A 21,772-nucleotide genomic window follows, 5' to 3' on the forward strand; every position below is an offset into this window, starting at 1 on the left:
CCTTCGGTTCAATCCCATGTGTTTCTCACAATATACAATATATGCGTCATAATACAGTATTTATAATATTTATTTGATCTATGTTTAAAACGAAAAAGAAACATAATTTCATCTTTAAAGATTTTTAGCACTGGTTGTTTGCGAAAAAGAATAACAATAACATATGTTCGACCTATTTCTAGAAGATTTTTTTGTTTTCTTTAATTACATAAGATAATCAAAAAAATGCCAACATTGTACTTGTGTGGGGTACGGCAAATGAAACATTTCATTGACAATAAAGCACACCGTTTTGTTTTGCTTCAATTTGAGGCATCTTAAAATTGGGGGTGCTTAGATTCCATATACCAAAAACAATGTATTCTATAATCATAAAGTTGATTCATCTCCAGCTCTAAAGAATACCCGGCAACGTTCATTAAAGGCTTTGTATGAACGATCTTTAACAATGTCTTCCACATTCAGTTCAGATTGTAAGACGCGTAGCTAAAAGGAGAGGGAGGAAATATTAACAATATGTTCCCTTTTATCACACAACAGACAATACCACCAACCTTTCTTTGTTCCGATTTGAATTTCCTATTAACATCAACATCATCTGGGTTAGCTTGACGTTGTTCCATCAGTGTTTTCAATGTATCGGTGGAGACCATAATACAACCGCGTATTGCTTCTTCGCGTTGTTTGTGACCCACCTTCATCTTGTCATACAAATCCCTACATGTTTGTTCACTATTCACTTGTCCCTTAAAAGATTCAGTCGGTAGGGAAGTATTCAAGGTATAGATGATCTTATCATCAATATCTCGCATTTTCTTCAAAGCTTCCTGTAAGAAAAATGTTCATGTTTTTCATATTAGAAATTATTGTGCCCATAAATGTTCCACACACACGTACTTGGAAGCCAAGAAAATCTGAGCAGGAATATGATGTGGCCATATTTCTGGAGGAAATTTATGTTTTATCTTCTGTTTCAATTGTCTCAGAATTTATTTGTGTGAACGGCCGTTGTTGTTGTAACAGTGTTTATTATTATGTTTGTATGTTCGTTCTTCTGTTCAATCTGGCTCTATCTCCAGTACCAGGAAAGTGGGTGCTTCGATGAGATGTAACCAAACATCAACTGGAGTTAGATGAGTAGGTTTGGCTGGGCAGTTGAAAGGTGTTTTGTGTAGTGTGGGCCCATGCCGCATACTAGGCAGACGGCACGGTCGATTTCGGCCCAATACGAATTTAGGAGACTGCAATACCCCGAGCGTAGTTGAGCCAGTGTACAGAACGGTCGTAGGTCATAGTTATTACACGTTTACGTTGTAGTATTTTATGGTAGCAAATATCATGCCAAATATCATATCAAATATCATGAGTAGACCCTATTACATTTTGAAAACCAAATTTACAAAAAATAAAAATACAGCAGATTGTCACTTCTACCTTATATAAATATGCCTTGATACATATAAATCATGGCACAATTACCCAAGTAGTGGTATCACACCAGCAGTTCGAATATGAAAAGTCAAATACCTTTATAAAAAAATTATTTTTGTTGTAATTTCCCCAACAAAATAAAGAACATTTTGACATAACATATTCAAAATTGTACGATGCCACCATGGTATAAGTAAAGAGGTAGATTTAAAAGAAAACCATCTATAGAACCCTTGTTGTTCCCGAATTCCTAATGGGTACTTTACACGGTATGTAAAAAACATACCTTGTAAAGTACCCATAAAACTTCAAAATTAGTAAACACAAAAGCAACCGGTGGGTTTGTTTACAATACCTTTTTTGAGCATTTTATAAAAAACGCGAAAATGAATGAAGTATCAAGTTTCTCCACATAATCGAGTTTTGGATATGATTAAATGTTTGTTCCAATGCAAAACGGAAGAATTTCTTCCATACTAATGCTTTAAAAACAATTTTAAAAATCATTGAATTCCATTGTTTTTAAAATTGTTTGGCATATTATTCAAACAGCACACACACATACACAGATTGTGTATATTGTTTTGAAGTTTTAGGAACACTCAAAAGAAAAACATTAAATTGACACAAAGCATTAGCTAACATTTCTTATTAAACCATGGATGCCACTACCTTGGTAATTGTGCCATGATATAAATGTTTCATTTTGTTGTCCAAGGCATAAAGGCCTGCGTACATAAGCTGCCTTGCCTGTTTACCTTGCTTGCTTCTGATAAAGGAATAAAAAAAAGGGCAACCCAGTTCGAAAGTTGCTCGGCCTCCTTTATTCTTTTATTTTTATTATGTTAGAAATGAAGGCAATCAGGCAAGGCCTTAAATTAAATTGTAATCAAATTTTTTTTTTTATTCGAAAGATCAATACGTGACATTAACATTTGGAAATGATTTCGGGCATATGGGCACCGCGGCTGTTCTTGACGAAGTGCATTATGGACGTCCAATTTTTGGCAACTTTTTCGAGCACTGCTGGCCGTATGTCACGAATAACACGAACAATGCTGGCCTCCAAGGCGTCAATTGTTGCTGGTTTATCAGCATAAACTAGTGACTTCACGTAGCCCCACAGGAAATAATCGCGAGGTGTCAAATCTCACGACCTTGGAGGCCAATTGACAGGTCCACTTCTCGAAATCAACTTATCGCCAAATTTTGATTTCAATAATGCTTGGTTTACATTTACGAAATCCACTCGATTTCATCTGTCAATTCCTTTGTGTATACGTCAAATGAAAACTCATCTGAAATCGTTTGGATTTCATTTGACGTTTGAGCAATGGAATTGACAGTTGAAATCGAGTGGATTTCGTAAATGTAAACATAGTATAAGTTGATGGTTGCGTTCGCCGTATGGCACGTAGCGCCATCCAGTTGAAACCACATCTCCTCCGGATCAATGTCATCCATATTTTCAAACAAAAAATCATTGATCATGGTGCGGTAACGATCTCCATTGACCGTAACGCGAGCTCCGGCTTCATTTTTGAAGAAATAAGGTCCGATGATGACACCAGAGTGAAAACCGCACCATACGGTGCATTTTTCTGGATGTAATGGAGTCTGTAGGGTCTCTTGTGGATTGGTCTCACTCCATATGCGGCAATTTTGCTTATTAACAAACCCGTTAAGCCAAAAATGCGCCTCATCGCTGAACACAATTTTGCGATAAAACAACGGGTCATTTGCCAACTGCTCTAGAGCCCAACGACGACTGATTTTCAAAGTAAATTTGGATAATTTCGTAGCGTTGTTCAAGCGTGAGTCTATTCATGATGATTTGTCAGAGTATACTGAAACAAATAAAAAAAAGTTTCATCAAAATTTAATTTTTTGTGTTACTTTTGACAATTTAAAGTTCTATCTAGCTTAAAAAAACACCCTTTATATGGTATTTTACTGAGTAGTACATTGTACTGAATACATGCTTTTTCGATCATGTTGAATTACCAGCAATATTTGATTCTTTTATAAGGCTGGGGAGCCTTTTTTGCAATTTTTGTCTTAATAATTTTAACTTACATTGTGTAATATACATATATCTATTTTGTCTTATCTCTTATGTCATGTTCACACAAGCGTTTCAATTACGTTGTTCGCCTGTCGAACGACGTACACGAATTAACCCGTTTCCACGACACCATTCGTAATTAACAGAAACATAAACAAAATTTCCTTGATTTTTGTTTCCTTGTTTTCACGATAATTTGAACCGAAAACACAAAAAATATACATTAAATGAATAGGAAAAGCAATAGACTTTCCTTCAAATGTATCTTCTATATTTAGCTACACACATTTCATTCATTTTTTCCATAAATTCTGAATAATTTTAAATTTTCAATATATTTTTATATTTTTCTATTTTCAAAATTAAAGAGAAAGAGACATGTCAAAACAATGTTTGTGTATACAGACTTTCGGTTTTTTGTTTCCTTTTTGTTTCTGATTTTTTACGCGATTTTGAACTAATGGACAAGAAATGTGTGTTGAATTAAGAAGGAAATACATCCATCTTCCTTCTGCATCTATATATAATGTTCAGTTCATTAACTTTCATTCATATTTTTTATTTTTTCTAAAAATTTTTGTGTTTTCAACAAATTTTTCAATTTTGAATTTAGACATGTCAAAATTAATTTTTTCGATAAATTCTCTCATTTGTTAGGGATGGGACATATTTATTCGTCGTTGAGAGAGTATTTCTAATCGAACAACGTAGAAAAATCGTCGTTCGTTCACAAAATTTTGTATGGGGAAATAAGTAATTTATTCGTATTTGAGGGTCGAACAACGAATAGAGAACGAACGACGTACCGTGGAAACGGGCTATTATCTATAAGTCATTTTGTAATATGAAATAATAGCTCTGTTCCTTTACGTACAAGAATCTTCAAGTTTTACAACTTTTTACTTTTTTCATGGGGGCAGTTTACAACTTTTACTACTTTTGCTGGTTTTACCATTTTCAAAAGTAAAGGAACAGACCAAATGTTGTAGTTTCTTGCTGTAGCTGTGTTCCTTTACTTACCTCAGGTTACCATTTTAACCATTTTCCTTAACCCCGAAAAGTGGCAAAACTGGAAGCAATTTTTAAGAGAGTGAGAGGGGAGAGAGTGCGAAAATGGCTTTCTATTCTACCACAGGCTACCAGCAAAATTTCTGCAGGTAGAAAATGGCAGAACTGATTTTTCGACTTTTGTTTGACGATTATTTCACAAAATGGGCGAAAAACCGAAGAAAAAGTCGAACACTGACAACACTAAATTAAAAACTGTGAAATAAAAGACGAAAATTTTTTATGTTTTTTTCTGACATTGCTGCCGGATCTACCATTTTTCCGTTCCTTTACTTTTATTGTAAAAATGTTCATGAGAGAGCAATTTTTAACAATTTTGACACTTTTCTCTTTTACCACTCTTACCATTAAAAAAGTAAAGGAACAAAGCTTGTGTTGCGATGCAAATTGGCCAATAGGCTTCTATCGCAACGTATAAGTCCCAATTTACATTAGGCGAGTTTACTTGCGGCATTTGTCAGTTTGTAGGTGAGAGAGGGGGCTGAGAGGCAAAGGGTTACCATATGCCTCACCTCTCTCTCCATCAAACTGACAATTGCCGCAAGTAAACTCGCCTAATGTAAATTGGGACTAAATAAGTAAATAATAACGATGGAATCGATGTGTGGCCTTCGTACTTTATGTCCCATCATATTTTTCGTACAATACCTGCAATACGTTTTCACTAATTCAAGTTATATGTAATTAATCCTTGGAGGATGATCTTCTTCCTAAAGTGATTTTCCCGGCAATCGTTTCGTAGCGGAAAAAACCGAGCAAAACTCAAATAATTATAAGAATAATTTTGAAGAAACTGTAACTTACGCGAATAACCTAAGGTATGTACATACTCGTCTTCCAAACGGCTCAAGAATTAAAATCACTAATTGCACTAGTGTGAATAAAAAAACGAGTGACCAACGTTAGTAGGTCTGTTCCATAACTTCGCTAGTAAAAAGTACCTCCAAGTACTGCTCAGTTCTCTTTTACTGGACAAGTTTGTAACAGAAGTTATCTCACATTGCTTTGGAACAAGACGGGTTTACACGCGCACGCCCGATTTTTTTTGAAATTTTTACCACAGGTAGGTCTCGTTGCCCTGATCACAAAAATATATATATCGTCCAGATGTAGTCCATACTTCCCGAGATATAGGCCATTAAAATTCCAAATTTTCTTTTAAATTATAATTTTCTTTTGCAATAGCCTGCCTTCGGCCGGGGATTTAAGACTTTCTCCTATGGACAGAGGCAAATCTAGGGAACGGGAAAAAATTTATTTTAAATTATAAATGTTTCTATAAATAGCCGGCCTTCGGCCGGGGATTTAAGACTTTCTGCTATGGACAGGTACAAGTCTCGGGAACGGGCACAAATTTTTCTTTTAAATTAAATTTTTTTCTAAATAGCCGGCCTTCGGCCGGGGACTTCAGACTTTCACCTATGGACAATTGCAAATCTAGGGAATGGAAACAAAACTTTATTTTATATTATTAATTTTTCTCTAAGTAGCCGGCCTTCGGCTACATATTTTTGGAACTTTAAAGGCCTATATCTCGGGAAGTATGGACTACATCTAGACAATGTATATATTTTTGTGATCAGGGCAACGAGACCTACCTGTGGTAAAAATCGGGCGTGCGCGTGTAAACCCGTCTTAAGCCCATTGCTTTTCATCAACAGATATTTAAAATGAGTAGGGAATTTGTTGCTGTCCATAGCTGGAATAGAGTTTAATGACCTGTTTCTCTAAAACGACTCGAATTAAAATTGGTTTGAATTATTTTTTTCTAATTTTGGAAGTTAAATCTTGGCCAATTTCCAGACAACACCACAACGAAATGGCTTGATTAAAACAATAATGGATCAAATATTAAAACAAACAGAAGTTTGAATTTGAATCGTCTTAGCAAACAGGTCAAAAATATCGGCACAATCCGCTTATCTACTATAAACTTGGGAGTATAAAGGGGTGTTCCTATCCTAACATGTTCTATAAATCTTAACTAATCATGTTAGACCTTTAAAGTTTATCAGGGCAATTATAAATGTCAACTCCCCGTGAGTTTTGTCTTTCTGCCGTTTCAACTTAGTGTAAATGAGAAAACTCACGGGGAGTTGACATTCATAATTGGGCTGTATATATTCTGGATTGTAATCTAAAGACTTCTTTAAATTGTCGTACTCCTCTTGTATAGCGCCAACATGGAAAGTACAACAACAGCTCAATTAAAAACTATCTACGAGGACTTGCAACAGAAACTACGGCAACAGGCGACCAGTGCGTCATCGATTGACCAGGAACGAAAAACAGAAATAATGAATTTGTTGCACGATTTCAACGATGTTAAAGATGCAGCTCAGATTGTTGTGGGAGCATTGGCAAATTTGGAACGTAAGACCATAAAAGAAATGCATTTAAAGTATAATTTACCACTGAATGAATAGATTTTTAAGAATTTTATATTCAAGGAAAATGAACTCGTATTTAAAGAATATTACCTATAATAACAGAAACATAAACCAAAGGAAAGCATGCATACAAAGTTCCGTTAATGTTTTGAATCTCTTTGAACATATACGAAACGTTTAAATTGTTACACCTTCTAATATGCCTTCGGTTCAATCCCATGTGTTTCTCACAATATACAATATATGCGTCATAATACAGTATTTATAATATTTATTTGATCTATGTTTAAAACGAAAAAGAAACATAATTTCATCTTTAAAGATTTTTAGCACTGGTTGTTTGCGAAAAAGAATAACAATAACATATGTTCGACCTATTTCTAGAAGATTTTTTTGTTTTCTTTAATTACATAAGATAATCAAAAAAATGCCAACATTGTACTTGTGTGGGGTACGGCAAATGAAACATTTCATTGACAATAAAGCACACCGTTTTGTTTTGCTTCAATTTGAGGCATCTTAAAATTGGGGGTGCTTAGATTCCATATACCAAAAACAATGTATTCTATAATCATAAAGTTGATTCATCTCCAGCTCTAAAGAATACCCGGCAACGTTCATTAAAGGCTTTGTATGAACGATCTTTAACAATGTCTTCCACATTCAGTTCAGATTGTAAGACGCGTAGCTAAAAGGAGAGGGAGGAAATATTAACAATATGTTCCCTTTTATCACACAACAGACAATACCACCAACCTTTCTTTGTTCCGATTTGAATTTCCTATTAACATCAACATCATCTGGGTTAGCTTGACGTTGTTCCATCAGTGTTTTCAATGTATCGGTGGAGACCATAATACAACCGCGTATTGCTTCTTCGCGTTGTTTGTGACCCACCTTCATCTTGTCATACAAATCCCTACATGTTTGTTCACTATTCACTTGTCCCTTAAAAGATTCAGTCGGTAGGGAAGTATTCAAGGTATAGATGATCTTATCATCAATATCTCGCATTTTCTTCAAAGCTTCCTGTAAGAAAAATGTTCATGTTTTTCATATTAGAAATTATTGTGCCCATAAATGTTCCACACACACGTACTTGGAAGCCAAGAAAATCTGAGCAGGAATATGATGTGGCCATATTTCTGGAGGAAATTTATGTTTTATCTTCTGTTTTTTATAAAAAAGTGTTACAAAATTAATGCAAAATGAGCAAAATGAATGTAGTAATGACAGCGGTCAAAAAACACCGACTGAAATGTCAAATTGGATTTAGTACAAAACATAACCTTATTTGTGACAGGGTTGTTTTTACCTACCGTGTGTTTTGTTTACACTGAAAGAAATGATGTAGGTCGACATTTAAAAAAAATTAGTCAATTACTGTGAAATAAGATTGATCCCATTTCAAGCCAATCAATGGTCGTCTACTGAAGAGTAAATGGCACCATGGGTCGAGCGTCTTCATATGTGGCGTCATTTCCTAAGGGTCATCTACTCTATAGTAGACAATCTGAAGGGCAATATACACTTTAGAATACGACCACAGGGCCATATATTCTACAGCAGACGACCCTAAGGCCCAACTACTATACAGTAGACGACCATAAGGGCCTTATACTCTTTAGTTGTTGTTGTTGTAACAGTGTTTTTGTTATGTTTATTTGTTCGTTCCTCTGTTCAATCTGGCTCTGGGTCTATCTCCAGTTCCAGAAAAGTGGCGGCTTCGATGGGATGTAGTCAAAGATCCACTGGAGTTAGATGGGTAGGTTTGGCGGGGCAGTTAAAAAGGTGTTGTGTGTCGTGCGGGCCCATGCCGCATACTGGGCATATGTCTTGCACAGCGCGATCGATTTCCGCCCAATACGAATTTAGGCGACTACAATATCCCGAGCGTAGTTGAGCCAAAACTACTCTGGTTTGTCGTGGCAGCTGACGCTCCTCAGCTGCGATAGATGGAGGATGTACTCCGAGTACTTTATTCACACTATAATTGCTTAAGGCCTTGGCAACTGCGTCCGTGTGAATGCTATTCAATCCTGCTTGATATGCTTGTTGATCTAGGGGTTCTCTCCTGTATCGTTGGACCTCTCCTTCTAGAGCATGGATATCCTTCCTGATCTCCCTGAATGGGCCGGGCCTACCCACAAGATGGTTATTGGGATGGCTCACACGATAACATCCAAGCAGCTACTGCAACGAAAGCATCTCATTGTGTTGCTTTACAGGTCTTTAGTAGACGACCATAGGTGGCATCAGACGACCAAAGGCGAATTTTCACAAAATCTCTTTACCAATCGATGAAAACAATTTACTAGTTCTACAGTAGATGGCCCTTAGGGTCGTCTACTGTAGAGTAGATGGCCCTTAGGGTCGTCTACTGTAGAATAGATGGCCCTTAGGGTCGTCTACTGTAGAGTAGATGGCCCTTAGGGTCGTCTACTGTAGAGTAGATGGCCCTTAGGGTCGTCTACTGTAGAGTAGATGGCCCTTAGGGTCGTCTACTGTAGAGTAGATGGCCCTTAGGGTCGTCTACTGTAGAGTAGATGGCCCTTAGGGTCGTCTACTGTAGAGTAGATGGCCCTTAGGGTCGTCTACTGTAGAGTAGATGGTCCTTAGGGTCGTCTACTGTAGAGTAGATGGCCCTTAGGGTCGTCTACTGTAGTGTAGATGGCCCTTAGGGTCGTCTACTGTAGAGTATATGGCCCTTAGGGTCGTCTACTGTAGAGTAGATGGCCATTAGGGTCGTCTACTGTAGAGTAGATGGCCATTAGGGTCGTCTACTGTAGAGTAGATGGCCATTAGGGTCGTCTACTGTAGAGTAGGTGGCCATTAGGGTCGTCTACTGTAGAGTAGATGGCCCTTAGGGTCGTCTACTGTAGATTTGATGGCTCTTAGCGTCGTCTACTGTAGAGTAGATGGTCCTTAGGGTGTCTGCTGTAGAGTAGATGGCCCTTAGGGTCGTCTACTGTAGAGTAGATGGCCCTTAGGGTCGTCTACTTTAGAGTAGATGGCCCTTAGGGTCGTCTACTGTAGTGTAGATGGCCCTTAGGGTCGTCTACTGTAGTGTAGATGGCCCTTAGGGTCGTCTACTGTAGTGTAGATGGCCCTTAGGGTCGTCTACTGTAGTGTAGATGGCCCTTAGGGTCGTCTACTGTAGTGTAGATGGCCCTTAGGGTCGTCTACTGTAGAGTAGAAGGCCCTTAGGGTCGTCTACTGTAGAGTAGATGGCCCTTAGGGTCGTCTACTGTAGAGTAGATGGCCCTTAGGGTCGTCTACTGTAGAGTAAAATGCCCCCAGGGTCGTCTACTGTAGAGTAGATGGCCCTTAGGGTCGCCTACTGTAGAGTATATGGCCCTTAGGGTCGCCTACTGTAGAGTATATGGCCCTTGGGGTCGTCTACTGTGGAGTAGATGGCCCTTATGGTCGTCTACTGTAGAGTAGATAATACCCACGCCTTAAAAACCTTATAAAAATGTATACTATAAAATTTTTTCAATAAATGGGTCATCAAATGACCCTAACATAGCGTATGTGATTTTTTTTCTAACGTAGTAGCAGGGTTAAAAAAATTACCATTTAAAAAAAATATACTGAGGGGGTGCTTTAGTTTTGGCCGACACTGTAAGTCTCTGACCCAAAACAAACCTGTAGTATATACATCTATGAATAAAATATGATTTTAAATGTGAGTAAGTAAAAAAACCAGTTTTTCATGTTTTCAAAATAAGCTTGACTTTTTATTTATTTATATTTTTTAAAGCAATGTTTTATATGTATGTATATAGATACTATTTAAAAAAATGGTTTTTCCGTTTTACGAAACATTTATGCAAAAAAATATCAATATCATTTATTTTTTAGTATAGGATAACATTTTTGTATTGCAAAACATAAATTTCCAAAGCTTTTTTTAATTTGTTTTCTTGTCTCAGCATTAACTTGCTTTCTTCATTAATATTATAAGAGTTCAACTTAAAACAAATATATATTTATATATACAACAAAAAGAAGAAAAAAACAAAACAAACTAATATTAATTTTCTTGAAATATTGCACTTTATAAAAAGAGCAGTATCGATGGAATACAGAAACAGAGAAAAAAAAAAACAATAATATAACACCTAAATAATAAGAATGACAAAAAATAAGAAAAAACATACATGAACAAAGAGTGAAGTGGGTGGAGGAAAGAAAGAACCTAAATTCGACTATTATAATTTATTATAACGTTATTTTTTTAATATGTAGGTATGTATATAAAACGTAATTTGTATTAAGACATAAATTAAGATATAAATAATTATAAATGTATCACCACACAAACAAAACAACTACGCGACGGACACACAAATTCAAGCAAAATTTTTTTACTCAAATTTCAGGGCCACTAAAAAACATTTCCAGATGAAAAAAATCAATAAACAAAAATAATATATAGACTGTAGCTATAGCTAGAAATTATATAATAATCACAATAATTGTTTAAACGCTCGGCGTATTAGTGGTTCCAAATGTTACTTTTCTTCATCTTCTCTTCTTTCGGTTTTCACTCTCTCTCTCTTACAGATTATTTCCTATACATCTCTTTATGTAGCTAGCTTAGGATATTGTACACATCTTTTTCAAATCATTTTCCGTTTCGTCATTATCTTCGATGCCCAAGACACCACTTGGTAGAGTTTTTCCCTCAATATTTGGCAAATATGGTTCATAGTCTAGACCTTTGCGTTCATAGAAAAGTAAATATGCCGAACTAGGATCGATGTTGGGTGGATTTGATATTTCACGGCATGAACTGTCGTTATAGCAATACCATGAACCATTTGGATTGGCGGCATAAGAGACATAATGGCCACCGTTTAGCATGCCGGAATGGGACTGGAAAATCAATTTGTTTTTTAATATATAAAGGCCGAATTGGAATCTCAAACTTACCACCACAGCATATAGCTTATACTTGGGATCAAACGGATCATCTCCGGCCTTCAGTTTATGCTGATGAAAATCTTCAAATGCCCCATCAACAATGGGTGTTTTGGTGAGACTGGTGGATATCAACCTTTTTCTTCGTGTCATTGTACGATCATCACCGGCCTTCCGTAATATGGCAGCATTGTCTAGCATTTTATCTGAAGACTCTCCATCTTCATCGTCATCATTATCAAAGCCAACGCCATTTATATTAGGTGCCGCCGCCACACTACCATCACCACCATCCCTACAACATTTGCCATTGCCATTATCAATAATATTACTACAAGCATCTAAAATTTGTTCCTTATTTGTAGCAGTTGGTTGTTGTTGTAAATTTAAAATATTATTAACTTTTTCATTAAGTGCTAATTGAGCCTCTTTAGTCAGGCCATTAAGTGGTTTATTGGCATTATTGCCATTATTAAGCGAGGCGTAATTGTTGGTGGCATTGGTTGTGGTGGTGGTGTTGTTAGTGGAGGCAGCAACCGCAACAGTGGCACTATTGATGGTCATCTCGTTTTGGCTTTGTTTACTTAACTTAGTCTCAGCTTGTGTATCTTTTTGTTTAATATCACTTGTTGTTATTGCTTCGTTATTTTCATTGTTAATACCATTCATGGTTTTGGAAATTTCATTCATTTCGAGTAATTCCTTATGCCTTAGTATCGTCTCTTGAGGCACAGCAGCCAAATAGGGTGTGGGATCAAAATCGTCCAGCGGGAAATGTACCACCTTTTGTGATTTTACCCATTTGTTGTTGACACAATTGAAACGTTTCAAGTGGATAATCTGAAAGGAAAAGAAGAGGGGTTAAATGTTGTAGATGACTTTCAGGGTCGTATACTGTCAAGTACATATCTCCCCCTATACTTCACCTTAGGTGGTCGGTGTCAATGGAGAAAATATTCTCCATCGAATTTCACTATATGTCACTGACATCAGGATAATTGTAGATATGATATTTTTATCGTTAAAATGTGTATTTTAATTTGGTTATTAAAATCAAGAATTTATTTTGGGGTTAGGTTACAAATTTGTATAATATCTCCCTCTATACTTCACCTTAGGTGGTCGGTGTCAATGGAGAAAATATTCTCCATCGGATTTCACTATAAGTCACTGACAAGAAAATTGTAGATATAATATTTATATCGTTAAAATGTCAATTTTAATTTCTTTATTAAAATCAAGAATTTACTTTGGGGTTAGGTTACAAATTTGGATCATATCTCCCCCTATGCTTCACCTTAGGTGGTCGGTGTCAATGGAGAAAATGTTCTCCATCGAATTTCACTATAAGTCACTGACAACAAGAAAGTTGTAAATATAATATTTATATCGTTAAAATGTGAATTTTATTTTGGTTATTAAAACCAAGAATTTACTTTGGGGTTAGGTTAGAAATTTGGATCATATCTCCCTCTATACTTCACCTTAGGTGGTCGGTGCCAATGAAGAAAAATTCTCCATCGAATTTCGCTATAATTCACAGACAACAAGAAAATTGTAGATATAATATTAATATCGTTAAAAGGTGAATTTTAAATTGGTTATTAAAACCAAGAATTTATTGTGGGGTTAGGTTACAAATTTGGATCATATCTCCCTCTATACTTCACCTTAGGTGATCGGTGTCAATGGAGAAAAAATTCTCTATCGAATTTCACTATAAGTCACTGACAACAAGAAAGTTGTATATATAATATTTATATCGTTAAAAGGTGAATTTTAATTTGGTTATTAAAACCAACAATTTATTTTGGGGTTAGGTCACAAATTTGGATCATTTTTCCCCTATACTTCACCTTAGGTGGTCGGTGCCAATGGAGAAAATATTCTCCATCGAATTTCACTATAAGTCACTGACAACAAGAAAGTTGTCGTTATAATACTTATATCGTTAAAAGGTGAATTTTAATTTGGTTATTAAAACCAAGAATTTATTTTGGGGTTAGGTCACAAATTTGGATCATATCTCGCTCTATACTTCACCTTAGGTGGTCGGTGTCAATGGAGAAAATATTCTCCATCGAATTTCGCTATAAGTCACTGACAACAAGAAAATTGTAGATATAATATTTATATCGTTAAAATGTCAATTTTATTTTGATTATTAATATCAAGAATTTATTTTGGGGTTAGGTTACAAATTGTGACCATATCTCCCTCTATACTTCAGCTTAGGTGGTCGGTGTCAATGGAGAAAATATTCTCCATCGAATTTCACAGTAAGTTACGGACCACAACAAATATAATTATAATATATTTTTAAATTTTGTATCATTAATAAAAAGGAAATATTTTTTCATACAGTCAAGTAGTTGGCCCTTAAGATCGTCTACTAACAAGTAGGTTCATCTAGATGACCCTAGAGGTCGTCTACTGTAGAGTAGATGCCCCTTAGTGTCGTCTACTGTATCGTAGATGACCCTTAGGATCGTCTATTAAAGCATAGATGGTCCTTGTGGTCACCTAATATAGTGTACATGACCCACATGCTTGTCAACTAAAGCGTAGAAGGTCTTACAGTCGTCTACAGTAGGTCTAAATTTCGGAGAGTGAGAGGTTGACAATCTACTTACCAAAATTGGCGGCAATTTCCAAATCTGCAACTTCTTAGTGGCTGGCTTTTTACCCTTGCAATGACTGCAATGATACCATTGTTCCAGCTTTTCTTCAGATGTAAAGGCCCTCAGGCAATGATTAAGATCGACAGGTTCTATTTGTTCTTTACGACATATGGCAACGGATTCATGATCAACCCAAAGCTATAAAATACAAACAATTTTAGTTCAGCTTCTAAATATGGTAGCTGTGTAATGTGGTCGTCTTACCCTCTCCAATGTACATTGATAACGTAAATGCAATGCCGTTGGATCCCAATCTATGGCAATGATATATTTATTATCATAATTTCGTGTTAAGATCATTGATTGTTGCGACTGCAAAGAGTCGCGATCAGATGATGTGGAATATAATGGTTTACGATTATCTAAAGTTCCACCAGACATGGAATTATTAGCAGATTTTGGCATCATTTTAGGTGTAGATGTATTACCTGGAAGAAAGAGGGAAAATTTAGGAATTTTAAATGGTCTACTGGTAGTGTAGTTGGCTCATAGGGTCGTCTGCTGTAGAGTAGATGACCCATAGGGTCGTCTACTGTAGAGTAGATGGCCCATAGGGTCGTCTACTGTAGAGTAGATGGCCCATAGGGTCGTCTACTGTAGAGTAGATGGCCCATAGGGTCGTCTACTGTAGAGTAGATGGCCCATAGGGTCGTCTACTGTAGAGTAGATGGCCCATAGGGTCGTCTACTGTAGAGTAGATGGCCCATAGGGTCGTCTACTGTAGAGTAGATGGCCCATAGGGTCGTCTACTGTAGAGTAGATGGCCCATAGGGTCGTCTACTGTAGAGTAGATGGCCCATAGGGTCGTCTACTGTAGAGTAGATGGCCCATAGGGTCGTCTACTGTAGAGTAGATGGCCCATAGGGTCGTCTACTGTAGAGTAGATGGCCCATAGGGTCGTCTACTGTAGAGTAGATGGCCCATAGGGTCGTCTACTGTAGAGTAGATGGCCCATAGGGTCGTCTACTGTAGAGTAGATGGCCCATAGGGTCGTCTACTGTAGAGCAGATGGCCCATAGGGTCGTCTACTGTAGAGTACATGGCCCATAGGGTCGTCTACTGTAGAGTAGATGGCCCATAGGGTCGTCTACTGTAGAGTAGATGGCCCATAGGGTCGTCTACTGTAGAGTAGGTGGCCCATGTACCACCTTTTGTGATTTTAGGGCCGTCGACTGTAGAGTAGATGGCCCATAGGGTCGTCTACTGTAGAGTATATGGCCCATAGGCTCGTCTACTGTAGAGTAGATGGCCCTTGGGGTCGTCTACTGTAGAGTAGATGGTCCATAGGGTCGCCTGCACTTGAGTAGATGTAGTGGATGTGTGGATTATTCAAGATCACTTACTTGTATCAAAACTATTAGTAAATAATGAACTTTGGAATACATATTCATTGTTACATGGTATTTCACAGCCACGACAAAAATTTGACCAGGGACATAAGGCGCATGTTAGACCATCGCTTTTCACAGCACGCAATGAGAAGGGGAAATCGTAGCCCAAACTATCATCACTAGGGGAAATAGAAAAAATTTAAAAATTCACTGTTTATTTTCTTTTCCTACTTACCAATCAGCTGCATGATTTGCTTGATCCGTTGAGGCTGGCAGTGGTGTCAATAACCGGCTAACTTGCAACCATACGGCACAATATAAATCCTTGTTTGTACCACCCTCTAAATTGGGTATTAATAAAGGCACTCCAAATATACTGGGTCGTGTTTTATGATGTGACAAAAAATAGCTATCCTGTCGTGTGATTTTACGATGCAAAGCCATAAGATATCTGCCCACTTTATAGTGCTGTGAGGGAACACGGGAAAATACACCACCATCAAGATTACCGGAAGCCATTAAACCATTGGACAAAGGTATGCCGCCACCACCATAGGAATCTTGTAACTCTTGTTTCATGAAATTTTGTCTATTTATTTCAGATTCCATTAAACGTTGGGCATTTGCCTCATCGGCTGTGTTGTTCAGGCGGCAGGGGCAATCACTTAAACGTCTCAAACCACCCTCACACATACCGGCACCACCACCAATTGATTCGGCTTGAGAACTGTTGATGATAACAGGATCACAGGTTGAACTTTCCATGGAATTATCACCGGAATGTGTTGCAGTAGCCACTGAGGATGAGGAGCATGTATTTGGTTCAGTGGTGGTATGTAATAGCTTAGAGGTGGATACATGTTTTTGCAAAATGCCACCATTAACAAAGGTATTCTCGGGACTACGACTTATGTTGGAGGTGTGCTGTAGATGTACGTAGAGCACCAACATTTTGGGTTGTTGTGTGAATGGGTAGTGGTGGATTGGGATACAAAATACAAATTATGTTAAAAATACAAGGGTATGTAATAATATAATTGTGTTTAAAATTAGCAATTTTTTTACAGTACTTTAAAATAACATTACAGCAAAGTGTGCTCGGAGGATTATAGAAGTAAGGAAAGACAAATAACAAAGCCATTAAAATTGTTACAGCTAGTAAAACTCTTCACCTATTAAGCCAAGTGTGCAAAGGAAGCAAATTCAAATTGGTGATAATTATAAAAACGAATTAGTTTGAATAATTGTTGTAAGGTAAGACTGAAGACATTTATATTTACAAAGCTCTTTTGCTCCACACCACAATTAACTATGAGATTTAAGAACCAATTGAACACTGTCGTGGGAGGCTCAAAGAAGATACTTCATTGTATTTTTTGGGAGTTGTAAAAGGGCGAAAATTCCCCCTCTCCTCCCCGACACTGTAAAAAATGTTCTTAAAATCAAATCAAATTTAAACAAAAAAATCTACAACTAAAAATTTACGCTGCTAATATTTAGCTACACCACAAAACAATAGTAACTAGAAATATTATTGAACAATTATTAAAAAAAGAAGGTGCTATCTATTGAAACAAATTACACTATAACATAAGCTAATATACAAATACACTCAAACTATATAGTCTTGGAGAGTTAATTTAGAATAAAAAATGAATAAGTTATAGAAATTTTGCTACACAATGATGTACAATTTTAAAGAAAAATATAAGTTTTTAGATAAACCTGGATTAATTGATACAAATGTAAACGTTTCGATCATTTATACAAACTGGCTGCCCTCAAAAGACTTCGTCCATCTTGCAAACCAGTCCAAAGTCTTAGGAGTTATATATTTTTCATTAAAAGCTCTATCAAAAATTTTGAGAGCTTTGTCTAATTTTATCCAGACGGGAAGACTGATGGACATCGAATGGGTATTTTATGCAGATTAAGAATATGTATACTAGGGTCATACATTTGTTGTGTATTTTGCAATCATCGAAAATACCACATAGCAGTGTAAAAAAGCTCCATCAACGATGGACTATACTGGACTATGCAGCCCTCCAAACCTCCAAACTGTCCAAAACACAGCATTCTCCTCAACAAAGTTGAAAGATTGTTCAAATGTTGAGGAATATGTCAATGAGATAATCAACTCGGCGCACAAACTAAGGGCTGTTGGACTTAACGTAGATGAAGAGTGGATCGGATCAATGTTATTAGCTGGATTACCGGATGAGTATAAACCTATGATTATGGGGATTCAAAGCTCGGGTATAAAAATAACAGGTGACGCTATAAAGTTGAAAATATTGCAAGATGTGAAGAATGAAGCAACTGAAATGGCTTTATCTTTCAACAAAAAGAGAATTGGCAAATATGTTAAAGGATCGAAGTGTTATAACTGCAATCAGTATGGTCATATAGCCGCCAAATGCCCAAACAAATCATCCAAGAAAGTATTCTCACAGAAAGATGGTGGGAATTCTGCGATGGAAGCGTTTTCGTTACGTAAACTGAATAACAATGATTGGTACTTCGATTCCGGTGCCACAGCCCACATGTGTTCAAGTAAGGAATTTTTCAGTGATCGATATGAAGAAAAAAATTCTGAGGTAATCATAGCAAATAATTCTACATCGATGGAATTGGAAATGTCAACATGGTTTCATTGGTGGGAAACTGAAAGAAAGAAAACGTTACTTTTAAAGATGTTCTTCACTTTCCGGATTTGTATATTAATCTACTGTCTGTCTCAAAAATTGTTGAAAACGGATTCAAAGTTGTATTTGATGCAAAAGGCTGCAGAGTTATCAATAATTGTGGCGATGTTATTGTTACAGGAGATTTGGTTGAAGGAATGTTTCGTTTGAATTTTTCAAGTAACAAAGCAATGGTTTCTCAAGGTAAGATTGAAGAAGGCAATTTGTGGCACAATCGAATCGGTCATGTAAACAATGAAACACTAAAGAAAATGGCATCAGGAGCTGTCATTGGAATAAATTGTGAGATAAGTAAAGAAAATTGTATTCCTTGCTTGAAAGGGAAAATATCAAGAACCCATTTAACGATACAGGAACTAGAGTCAACGGTATATTGGATTTAATTCATACTGATCTCTGTGGTCCAATGGATACAGATTCTTTAAGTGGTTTTCGATATATATTAACTTTTATAGATGATTACTCGAGAAAAGTTTTTATATATTTTCTGAAACGGAAGTCTGAAGTTGCTGAAAAGTTCGTCAAATTCAAAAAATTTGTCGAAAATCAAACAGGACGAAAGATTAAAGCCTTGAGGAGTGACAACGGAACCGAATACTGTAATGAAAGAATGAGACGCATTTTTGTTGAAAACAGTATTTATCACCAAACTACAGTACCATATTCGCCTCAGCAAAATGGAGTATCAGAAAGAATGAACAGGACCATTATAGAAAAAACTAGGTGTCTTTTGATTCGGTCGTGCTTGCCCAAAAAGTTTTGGCCCGAAGCAGCAAACACTGCAGTTCATTTAATTAACTTCACACCGACGAAAATGTTAAATGAAATTTCTCCGGAAGAAGCATGGTCAGGTAAGAAGCCCTGTTTAACGTATCTCAGAGTGTTTGGATGTAGAGCCGTAATTCACATCCCTAAGCCAAAGCGTAAGAAATTGGATGCAAAGGGAAAAGAAGTTATATTTGTTGGTTACAGCAATTCCAAAAAGACATATCGTCCCGGTAGAAACAGCGTTGAATTAAGTAGAGATGCTAAGATTTTGGAAAATACATTTTGTGAAGATATGCCAAAAGATGATGCAAAATTCTATTATTTCCGCCGATGCGATTCAGTGGGGGAAATATCGTCTAATGTCCCTAATGATGATAATGTTGCTAATGCCTCTAATGATGATGATGTAAATTATGATATATTGCAAGGCACAAATGATCAAGCAATAGAAGAGAGACAACGTGATTAAGAAAATTCAAAATCGGAATATTATTCAGGCGAAACGGATTGTTACTCTTTTCTTGGTTTTGACAATGTATCGGAAAACATGGATCGAAGATTATCAGATGCGGGAATCGCACCAACGAATAATATAAGGAGATAAACAAGAATTTCAAGACCAACAACAAGATATGGATATGTGTGTCATGCGTCAAGTGAAGATGAAGAACCAAAGACAGTACAACAAGCATTGGGAGGAAACAAAAAGCAAGAGTGGAAAAAGGCAATGGATGACGAACTAGCAGCCTTATCACAAAATAAAACTTGGAAAATTACTGAATTGCCAAAAGGGAAAACACCAATAGATAGTAAATGGTGCTTTAAGGTAAAACGCAACTCGATAGGCGAGATTGAGAGGTACAAAGCTTGACTTGTTGTAAAGGGATACTCTCAAAAATATGGGATAGACTACGAAGAAACTTTCTCTCCGGTGGTGAGGTATTCCTCAATACGTCTACTTTTAAGCTTGGCAGTTCAGCATAATCTTGACATAATTCAAATGGATGTAGTAACAACTTTCCTGCAGAGTGAATTGGAAGAGGAAATATATATGAAAATTCCAGAAGGTCTTGAGGAAAGCAAAGGAAAAGTTTGTAAACTAAGGAAGTCATTAAATGGCCTTAAACAAGCTAGCCGGGTTTGGAATAAGAAATCAGATGGAACATTAAAGAAAATTGGGCTAATACAATCTAAACCCGAACCTTGTGTATATTACAAATTGAACGATACGGAAATAACATATGTCGCAATATATGTGGATGATATTTTGATCCTTACGAATAATCCTGAATCAAAACAACATATTAAGAATTGCTTATCAAGACATCGCACCTGTTCAACAAAAGGGTAGTAACTCAAAATTTGGTAATTTTCACTTTTTAATAAAAAACGATAGATAATGATCAACTCCATCCACTGTAAAAATGTCACATTGGTTTGTCTACTCTTTCGTCAAAAAATATTGTTATTTCACTCTTCGTGTCCTCAGAGTTACCAGTTAAGTATGAACAGTTTTTTGTCTCTACTGAAAAGTAAGAAATTTTGAGTTGCTTCCCTTTTGTTGATTAGGTGCGACATTTCAAAATGAAAGATATTGGTGAGGCAAGTTACATTCTGGGCATGAGAATCGCAAGAGATCGTGAAAATGGAAAATTGTGGTTGGACCAAGAATTGTACATCAAAGGTGTATTGAAAAGATTTAATATGCAAAATTGTAATTCTGTTTGTACAACATTAGATGTCAATCAAAAATTAACAAAAGATATGAACTCTTCGAAAATGCACCATGACGTACCTTATCAAGAAGCTGTCGGAAGTTTGCCCTATGCCGCTCAGGTCAGTCGCCCCGGTATATTATATGCAGTGGGGGTACTGTCAAGGTACAACAATGATCATGGAAAACCACACTGGGAAGCTGTCAAACGGGTAATGAGATACCTCAAGGGCACAGTGGATTATAAACTTAAAGATGACACCAAATTTATAGAATGTTTTTTCCGATGCTGACTGGGCAGGTGACCTTGATGATAGAAAATCTACCTCTGGATACATTTTCAAATTTCAAAACGGTTGAATTTCATGGAACTCGAAGAAACAATCAACAACGGCATTGTCTACTACCGAAGCCGAATACATGGCAATGGCTGCATCTGCGCAAGAAGCATTATGGTTGGGATCGCTATTTAAAGAGCTTGGAAATTCTTCTTTCATCAGTATCAAATGCGACAATCAAAGTGCAATAAGTTTGAGCCATAATAGCACATACCACGCACGATCAAAACACATTGATATTTCATTAGGGAATTGGTTGAAAATAAGAAATTGTGTATTGAATATCTAAACACAAACGAGATGATCGCCGATATTTTTACGAAGCCTTTATCAAGATAGAAACACCAGTATT

The 21,772-nt window shown here is 36.6% G+C and overlaps 4 protein-coding genes across 7 annotated transcripts in view; 1 reads left to right on the forward strand and 3 right to left on the reverse strand.

Moving 5' to 3' along the window:
• Positions 1-52: 52 nt before the first annotated feature.
• On the reverse strand, positions 53-986 carry LOC141403337 (protein MIX23-like). The gene is made up of 3 exons (XM_073985602.1): positions 898-986; positions 555-827; positions 53-486 (listed from the first exon to the last, which is right to left on the reverse strand). Exons 1-3 carry the CDS (start codon positions 937-939, stop codon positions 370-372), a joined length of 432 nt encoding a protein of 143 aa, XP_073841703.1. The 5' UTR covers positions 940-986; the 3' UTR covers positions 53-369.
• Positions 987-5,243: 4,257 nt separating this feature from the next.
• Positions 5,244-10,980, forward strand: LOC141403341 (DNA repair protein SWI5 homolog). The gene is made up of 2 exons (XM_073985607.1): positions 5,244-5,382; positions 6,741-10,980. Exon 2 carries the CDS (start codon positions 6,748-6,750, stop codon positions 6,988-6,990), a length of 243 nt encoding a protein of 80 aa, XP_073841708.1. The 5' UTR covers positions 5,244-5,382; positions 6,741-6,747; the 3' UTR covers positions 6,991-10,980.
• LOC141403336 (protein MIX23-like) lies at positions 7,209-8,233 on the reverse strand. Its single transcript, XM_073985601.1, has 3 exons — positions 8,054-8,233; positions 7,711-7,983; positions 7,209-7,642 (listed from the first exon to the last, which is right to left on the reverse strand). The coding sequence occupies exons 1-3, from the start codon at positions 8,093-8,095 to the stop codon at positions 7,526-7,528; spliced, it is 432 nt and encodes a 143-aa protein (XP_073841702.1). The 5' UTR covers positions 8,096-8,233; the 3' UTR covers positions 7,209-7,525.
• Usp32 (Ubiquitin specific protease 32) overlaps positions 10,664-21,772 on the reverse strand; it is a 34,249-nt gene continuing 23,140 nt past the window's right edge. For all 4 annotated transcript variants that reach the window (XM_073985600.1, XM_073985599.1, XM_073985598.1 and 1 more), the window contains exons 12-17: positions 16,128-16,816; positions 15,905-16,071; positions 14,766-14,989; positions 14,514-14,699; positions 11,893-12,720; positions 10,664-11,835 (exon numbers count right to left, since the gene is read on the reverse strand). In XM_073985600.1, coding sequence (XP_073841701.1) covers positions 11,557-11,835; positions 11,893-12,720; positions 14,514-14,699; positions 14,766-14,989; positions 15,905-16,071; positions 16,128-16,816 — 2,373 coding nt within the window. In that variant the 3' untranslated portion in view covers positions 10,664-11,556. The remainder of the gene's footprint in view (positions 11,836-11,892; positions 12,721-14,513; positions 14,700-14,765; positions 14,990-15,904; positions 16,072-16,127; positions 16,817-21,772) is intronic.

The sequence above is a fragment of the Musca autumnalis genome, unplaced genomic scaffold (genome assembly GCF_047663935.1).
Source record: "Musca autumnalis isolate F117 unplaced genomic scaffold, ASM4766393v1 scaffold_4, whole genome shotgun sequence".
Taxonomy (NCBI): domain Eukaryota; kingdom Metazoa; phylum Arthropoda; class Insecta; order Diptera; family Muscidae; genus Musca; species Musca autumnalis.